The following is an 8,524-nucleotide window of genomic DNA, read 5'->3' as shown; positions in this document are numbered from 1 at the left end:
GTGCAGTCGCTGCATTTGTGTTGTTTCTATAATCTCACGTGCGCCTTTGCGCCCCTCGGAGAGTGGGCGCCTGCCTGCCTCGCCCCTGCCCTCCATCCTCCCGGACCTCACCGGTGCGTCCCTGTCTCACACACCAGCATCTGTTACATTTTATTTTTGCGACGGGTTGTAACTGGCGATTTTGGGGTTTATTGTTCCAGGTTCCACCAAGTCTCTATTGCAATAGTTTAGTTCCACATTCCTTTACAACACCCGAGACTGGTGCCATTGGTTTGCTGCACTGAAACTGGGCCCTGGGCAGGATGGCTTGGCTGCTCCAAGGCTGTCCTGGGTCACAGGAATGTTCACCATCATTTTAAGGGCACGTTTCAAGGCAATTGCTCTGTTTTCCTCAACATTGAAATTGGTGGGGGGATCATCTTGCTTTTGATCAGGGTGGGTTTGCTTTACTGGGTGACTGTTGTGATTCTTGGAGCAATGGACACTGGTGGGATGTGGTGTGGCTGTCCATGTCAATAGCTTTGTGGCTATAATTCAAGAAGTTAGGTCTCCTACCTGAATATGCCAAGGCATAGTATACAATAAATTAATCTGCCTTTTCCTGACCTTTCTTTTACCTTTCCCTTTACCTTTCTTTTCCCTTGCCTTAAGTCCCCAGGTATTTATAATGGATACCCCTACAGCACACTTCAGGGTTTCTTAGTCCTTTAACAACCTAGTTCCGTTATCATGGGATTGAGTGTTGTTTAAAACTAATTGCTTGGATTACAAGGTAATTGGAAAGGAGCTCATTTGCATCTTTTACCTTAATTCCATAAGGGGTTTTTTTTTTTTCTTTATTTTATTTTCGCAGTGCCTTTACCCCTCTGAATTTGGACAGCATCATCCATGTATCCCAGATATCTTCTCATGTCACTGTATCTACCAATGAGTTACAGTCTTTAAAGTTGCTTTCAGCTTTTAAAATAGCTAAAACTTTTGGTGAAGTTTGGCTTGCCTTCATCATCCTGCCTCCAGAGATTCCTTCCATGGCAAGGAGAAAAGGTTCTTTTCTGTCTGAAAGTGCTATTGAGTGTCGCTTCTCTATTTAATGCTGGCCTGTAGGAGGTCCCAGTTAAACATTCTTACTGGCACAAAATGGAATGCATCCATCTGACATGAATGGGAGGCTGATGGGCCCATTAGTTTTAGAGTTCAACCAAAATGTGTTTGATTTTTTATTGATTGTCTTCAAGTTGCAATAAGGATTCCAAATTGTGTTACTTTAATAAGTGGATTTAATGGATATAGAGACAGACATCTCATGACCCAGGGCCAAGCCTTGAGGATTTTGGAGCTGCTTATTTTCTATGCTTAGCATCATTATCCCTTGATTAATGAGAGGTGGGCTTCTCTTGGACAGCAGGCTGCTTGGTACCAGCATGCAGGTATCTCACACAAGAACCTGTGGGTTTCCAGGACTTTAGCCAAAGGCTGTGCCCCTCTTGCCAGGAAGGATCTCACCTCCTCACATGTGCCCACCCTCTAACACATTTGTCCATCCCTTCTGCCCAAGGAGCATCTGTGCCTTCCTGAGCCCTTGCAGCCCAGCATCTAGTCCTGCTTCATGGGAGGCAGAGACCCCATGGTTACTGCCAGCCCAGAGCTGGGCCAGGGTGGGAAGCTGCTGCTTTCCCAGAATCCAGAGCCATGCTAGGTTGTTGTGTGGTGGTTCATTGCTTTGCCTCTTTGACAAGTGTTTCACCTGTGTGTCAGAGTGCAGAGCAGGTCGAGTAATTTTGTTGCTGCCTCATGGGGAATGTTACCTTTTGTAATAGCTGCACAGACGAGGTGATCAGTGGTGTGAGGGCAGTTTTGGTGCGCAGATTGTGTTAGCGATACAGGGAATACAGACATCTGCTTTTAATGATACAAATTGGAAATAACTGCGTGGAAGTCTGGGATCTGCTTAACATAAATGGTTGGATCAGAGTAGAGGATTTTGCACCTGCTTGGTAGCTTAGCTTCTAGTCATGTTATTTGTGAACCAGCTCTAGTAATACATTTAGAAAGTGAAGTCTAAATTGGGTTGCTGTTATTTAATGTTACAAAGCTACCAGCTAACTTGTATAATTTGCAGATTCAGCAGTCACCAGTGGTATTTCTGAAAATCATGATCCTTTAATTTTATTTTCACTCTTAGGTGCCTCATTTGGTTGTGTGCTATGTTATACAATCGTTATAATACTGTTTGTGTAGGCAGCAACACCTTTGAGACTGTTGGATTTAAGAAAATGAGGGTGTGCCCTGTATGTCAAAGATGTAAGAGCAGGGACCTCCAGGGTTGTTGGGGGTTTTTTTGCTATGAGAGTTAATTGGAATTTGAGACATTTCTGAAATGAAATATTAACATATGTATGAAAATATCCTTGTTAAAATTGATAGATGTAGTGGGTCATTTTAACATCAGTGCCTAGACTCACATATGAAATGGGCTGATTGTAAGCTATACCCATATAGTAAATAGTTGTGAAATCGTGATTTCTTGCATTTTAGTCTCTTCCTACATTTCACCTGGTAGTTGTTCTTTCTGGAATTCAATTCTACACTACAGCCACAGTTTGGTAGGATTTTGTGCACCTTGTAACAATTACTGGTCTTTTGCTTCAGTTCAGAACTTTGTCTAAAATTGATGTTGGATCACATCTAAGGAAAATAATCATTTGGAAGAATTTTAAAGTACCAGCTGCGCTTAACCAGAGTGTACTCACTATTTACAGCTTTGTGAGAAACTTGACTGCTTTTATATTAACAGAAAAATTGAAATTGGCCAAAGACTTGAAGGAGGATTATGTTTTGTGAGTAATGTAACTTGGGTCTTTCTATCAGGCCTTGTGGCTACCAGAACTGCTGCTGTGCTTGGAATGATGAGGCAGCCAAAGGCAGGACTTCTTACAATAGGATTGTTTAGGTTGGGAAAGATCTCTGAGATCATTTAGTCCAACCATTATGATGTCACAAGTTCTAACTGTTTTTCACCAAATTGGTGTTTTTCACCAGTTGGAGATTACTGTAACCATCACTTACGTACAGACAGGAGGGCAGTCAACCACCAGCAGAATGCAGCTGGGCTTCTTTGTGGAGATAAACTTCAAAGAGCCAGGGCTCATGGGCTGCAGTGCTCAGCTCTGGTAGCTGGTGGCCACGTGGGCACTGGTCTGGTGACTTCCCCTCCTGACCATACTGGGTTCCTGCTGGGTTCCTGTGGCGGTCTGTCACTTTACCACAAGTGCTTTCAGAAGTGCAGAGGGAAACACCAGTTTACGAGTGCTGCAAGTCAGCAGATTCACTTTTCCTGGTGACAGCTGGGAGCAGTCTGTGTCAGCCTGGCGAGGGTCAGCCTGGGCAGGGTCCTTCCATAGCTACCCAAGGGACTTGGCTGAAATCCCAGGAAGCCACCAGGGACTGGGATGAGTGTTAGCTAGAAACAGATTATGAAAATTACATATTAATGTGTGGAAAACTTGAAACTAGGTTTAAAAAATAAGGTAATTAAAAATGCAGCAATCATTAAGACCACAGTGCAGAGTTTTATTGCACAGCTACTACACCTGTGGATGAAGAAGTTCCTGTCCCATGCCAGCATAGCTGTGGCTGCGCTGCAGAGAGCCTTGTACAATGACTCTTAAACAATCCAGAAAGTTCTGAAAAAAGGTGCTCTTCTGGTGTATCTTGCATTGTTTGGAACAATGATTTAACTCATGTTTACTCTCCATGGTGAAAGTTTCATGTCCTGAGAGGATTTTGGCCTGGTATGATTTTGCCAATAAGACAGCTCAGCAAAACCTTTGTCTTCCTAATGATCAGTTATGTAAGCAGTTCTGAAGGGTTTCCCTTGCTTATTCTTTATTTAACCATCAAATTCAAACGGAGCAAACCTAAAATGTAACTCTGAAAATCAGATGCAAGCGTAGGGATATGGCTATGTCAGATAAGAGTTTGAAATTGCTTCCATTTCAGTGGCTTCCAGAAGTACTTAAAATAGGAGGAAGGCCTGTTCTTTGTGGATGTGATTTACAGAATGGCCAAAGCACTAGAAGAGATGTCTAAAGTCATGGAACTTTGCTCAGCTTTAGGATTTTTAAGGTGAATTCTTGATCCCACTGATGGCCAACAGAAAATAACCTTCATCCTAGAAATTAAAGTACATTGTATGTAAATTCTTACTTAGAGAGGTAGTCTCTGGTTCATAATGGTGTCTTTGATGAGAGTCTCTATAGTAGTAAACAAGTACAGAGTTAGGCCCTTATGACACAGCTTTCTATGCCTCACAGTTACCAAGCAGTTGGAGTCCTGGGTGTGCTTAGATCCTGCAGTATTTTGTTTTGCTTTAAGTCAAGCAAACAGAACCCAAATAGGTAACTGTTAACTTTTCAGTTATGAAATAAGGGTATGAAACTGTGAAATTCATTAAGTTTGTAGATAGCTTGACACAGTGTAGGGAAGGTGGGAACATACTCAGTCTAAGGTCTTTATGTTATTTTGCCCAAACTCGTGGTGACTCATCACATGCCTCTGGCAACTGGCTGTTGCAGTGGGTGAAAGGTTGTGTGGAAGTTAATCTTAAAAGCCAAAACTATGGCTAAGAAATGCAGTAAGAGCATTGGAGAAGCACAGAGTTAGAGAGAGAGAAAGCAGAAAAGTGGAAAATGAAGCACAAGCAGCACAGGCTCTTGACACAGTCATTTTTTTAATGGATGTTTGTGCAGTGTGGTTTAACAGGGACAGTTAACAATCTTACTGTGGTGTAAAGTCTGAACCTCTGACATCTCTGCACACTTCACTGACTGCAAGGAGAAGTGATAGGAGATGAAAGAGAACATTTAACTTCTCACAGGCGTCATCTGCTTGGTTTTTTCTCTGTCACAGTTGACTGGTAGAACAAATTCAGCTTTTTAATAGCTGATCTGCATTTTTTCACTGTGCTAGCATGCATTAAGAAGAAAACCCAGACTTTTCCTACTGTTGTGTTGTGTTATGGTGCATGGCAGGAACATGGGGACCCTTTTCCACGGGACACCATCCTGGGCAGCAGCATTCTCCCGGCTGTGTCTTGGTGACAGGCCTGACAGACGGTTCTGTTTTTCTAGTTCACAGTTTCTGTAGGTGATTGTTTCTGCACCGCTCTCTGCTGCACGCTCAGTAACCCACATGGTGCAGCTGGGGAGCTCTGGAGCTTTGTTCAGGGTGTTATTTTCTTCATTCAACTTGCTTTCACTGGTAGGATCTGTAAATATGTTTGTCTGAGTGCTATTTCCACCTCTGATCACAAATATTTTTGCTGTTAATGCTTGTTAATTGTTAAAAATCCAAAGGATTTTTGGATCACAAATACATAAATTTATCTGTGATACACAATTTCTACCCAAAAACATTCACTGTCTGCAAAAGAATTTGATAATAATTATGAAGTCTAAGAAGCCATATTTTCCCAGGAAAATGATACAGTTCTAACCTTATAATATACCATATTTTTCTTTAGCCACAAAAAACTTGACTAGCTATAAGCAGCAGTCAACTTGCCTGCTGTTAGCTTGTCGGAGAAGAGCCAGTGTATATTTAATATTTAGAATATTTTGGTGTGAATTTTTGGTAGTTGAAGTACTACTTAGTTTCATCATGGAGAGAATGATTTCTGCCATAGGTGTAGTGCTTTTCTCTCAATTGCATCCACTCAAATAAATATCACATTTTTGATGAACAAAGTATATCAAAATTGTTCTGCTCAGAATTGTCTATGTAATCCTAGAAGAGGTGTATTCAGTCTGAAAGTCTAATACTGTGCAACTGTAGAGCAGCCACTCTGGTACAAGTGAAAGGAAACATTAAGAATATAAAAATGGGAGGAACAGGGAAAAGCAGAAATGAGTAAAGGGGAAAGTAGCCTAGAAATGATGTGGTTTCATTTAGAATGTTTTCTCTTCTTTCAAAGTACCTCTCTAAAGACAAGAAATCATTCTGTCTCTCAACCAAACTGTTCATTGTGGAAGGTGAGCATGTAGCAGGCTTGACGACCAGAGTCACTGCCAAGGCTGGTAAAGCTGGGACAGCTCCTTCAGCGCTGCACTCACCTGGCATCCCCAGAGACCTGGTGGTGCTTCAAGAGGTTGTGGTCTTGCTTTTACCCACGCCATGAATGGGCTGTCCCCCAGCGCCACTGCTGTGACCACACAGTAAGTGCCTGTGGAGGAAGTGTCAGATCTCAGGCAGGGTGCTGTTTCGGAGCAGACGCTGAGTTTTTGCTATCAGCCTTTACGCAACTGGGAGCAGAGTCATGACGGTGATACTATGAAGAAGAAGAGTCAAGTCATCTGCTGTGTAACTCTCCATCCTCACCTGTCTGTATTGCTGACATCCTCATGCATCAGTGGTGCTTGCACTGCATCACCAGTTGGTACCTGGAGTGCCTACAGCTGCTCACACGTGCAGTTTGGTCCCATGTGTTTTGAATGGTAGAGTTCCCAGCAGGTGCTCAGGTTATGTGAAGACAAACATGGGACAGATGCATCTAACACAGTTCGTCTGTACTCTGTGTCCAGTTGGCATAGTGCTTTTTAAAGCTTTGTGACTCGGGTGGGTTACATTTAACTAGGACAGTGGAAGGATTCCTCCCATTTCAGTTGTCTTTGAAACTCAAATCTAAAATGCGCAATGAGGACCAATTTTCTTAAATGAAAAAAAAATGACTTCTGCATGTAAAAAAATCTTCCAACATGTTAGTACTGTGGCTGAACAATCTGAACTACTGTCCTCTGCTATACAAACCTCCTCCTTGTTCTGGGTTAGAATAGTGTGTGCTTACAGGAGTTGGGACAGGCAGCATGGCTTTGTTACAGAGCTAGAAACAGGTGTCATTCTAGCACTTGACATTTCAAAAAAAAACCACAGAAAAAGAGAGGAAGGGAACATTAGTACCAGCTAGACTATTTTGTGTGTTGGTAATAGACACCCATTTTCTGTGTTACCATTAGTAGGTGTTTGTGGAGGAGATAGTGGTGACTTGCTAGCAAGTGCTCAAGCCATGTATTAAACAGTGAGGGCATTTCTGAGCCACTGATGGCCTGGTTTTGGATAGAGGTTAGCAGGGTGAATTGGGATGCACTGGGAGCATGCCGGTTCCCTGGATCCAAAGAGAGGAGCTGTGCAGAACGTGTTGGTGATGGTGATGGAGTACAGTGGGGAGTGAGGTGCTGGGCGCAGGGACCCCTCTCACCGTGCTGGGCACGTTTCGGGTGCTGTGTCCCTCTCCAGGCAGTGCTGTGGTCGCTGCTTGGCCTAAGGTACTGCAGCTTTAAAATGAAGCCTTTATACACTGTAAGAGCAATTCCACAGTGTTGTCACCTGCGTGCGACAGCTCTGGGATGCCAGGCTGGCTGCTGCTCCTCCATAGTTTTCTGAGTATGTTTGCTGGTTTTGGAGTGAAATTTTCTCAGTAACTTCCCGGCCCCTGGCACTAGATGGAGCTTCAATCTACTTGCACTTGGAAGTCTGTTAAGTTTAACCAGAAGTTAAAAACAGAGAAGAATACATGAAGATATGCATGCCTGCTGCTATGCTTACAGCATGTCTTTCCCTGTTTTTTAGCAGAGTGGTGTAAATTATAATTTAAATTTAATCTAAATGAAAATTAAAATATTGCAGCAGCATCTCCTTGATCTAGTACATGCATTATAATCACTAGCACCCTTTAATGTACTCTCAGGTTCGTGGCAAAAGTTGCTGTAAGTTAAATATATTGGAAATGTGCTGCATACTTAAGCTAATGCCTCGGGTGAGCTGAATAAAGGTAATGCCATTTCTGAACAAACACCTTGTTATATTTCAGGGTGTCGGTGGAGATGACCACCCGTTCTGTTTGTTGTGCTCATGCAAGAATACATTTGTATTTTCACTTTGTGCTACCAAAGCTAACATTTCAGAATCATGTTATAAGTCACTTCATTTTTCCTCCATGTTACCCTTAAAAATATTGAACAAATAGAAACAAATAAAAATGAGCTTTGAAAAAGTAGTGTTCACACTTTTCATTTAGCAAGGACCATGTCTCACAGGCCACACACACATATCAGAAATTTATGACCATCTTTTTCTTCCGCATAAGTAACTGGAAGTAGATTTAGTTTTGTTCTTGGGTGCCCATGGTCTTATCAGCAAGAGACTGGTTTAGTCAAAACTCTTGTCCAAGCACTGAAGTAGTGATAAAAGAAACTGAAGTTGGGAACCAAAATGGTGACACTCAGAACAGATTTTGTCATTAATCACTGAATATTGTTTTGTTGCTTCACTACAAAATCTGACTTTGAGTGTCAGTCTTCTTCAGAGGCTTTGTGCTGACCAGCAAGAGGATAGGGACAGGTGGGGTGCCCCGAAGGCCTCAGCAGGACAGGAGGCATTTGGGGGGTGTCCTTAGACGTGACCGGCAGAGATTGCACAGAAATTGTCATTGTATTCTCTTCTTACCTGCTTTTTGATAGATAAAGAAAGC

The 8,524-nt window shown here is 42.5% G+C and overlaps 1 protein-coding gene across 1 annotated transcript in view; it reads right to left on the bottom strand.

Moving 5' to 3' along the window:
* PFN2 (profilin 2) overlaps positions 1–96 on the bottom strand; it is a 6,062-nt gene extending 5,966 nt beyond the window's left edge. Inside the window, exon 1 of the mRNA XM_017734417.1 lies at positions 39–96. Within this exon, the coding sequence (XP_017589906.1) occupies positions 39–96 (58 nt within the window). The remainder of the gene's footprint in view (positions 1–38) is intronic.
* Positions 97–8,524: the final 8,428 nt, after the last annotated feature.

The sequence above is a fragment of the Corvus brachyrhynchos genome, unplaced genomic scaffold (genome assembly GCF_000691975.1).
Source record: "Corvus brachyrhynchos isolate BGI_N302 unplaced genomic scaffold, ASM69197v1 scaffold544, whole genome shotgun sequence".
Classification (NCBI taxonomy): Eukaryota; Metazoa; Chordata; class Aves; order Passeriformes; family Corvidae; genus Corvus; species Corvus brachyrhynchos.
Note: the sequence above shows the minus strand (reverse complement) of the source record. Positions and strands in the feature narration are given on the sequence as shown.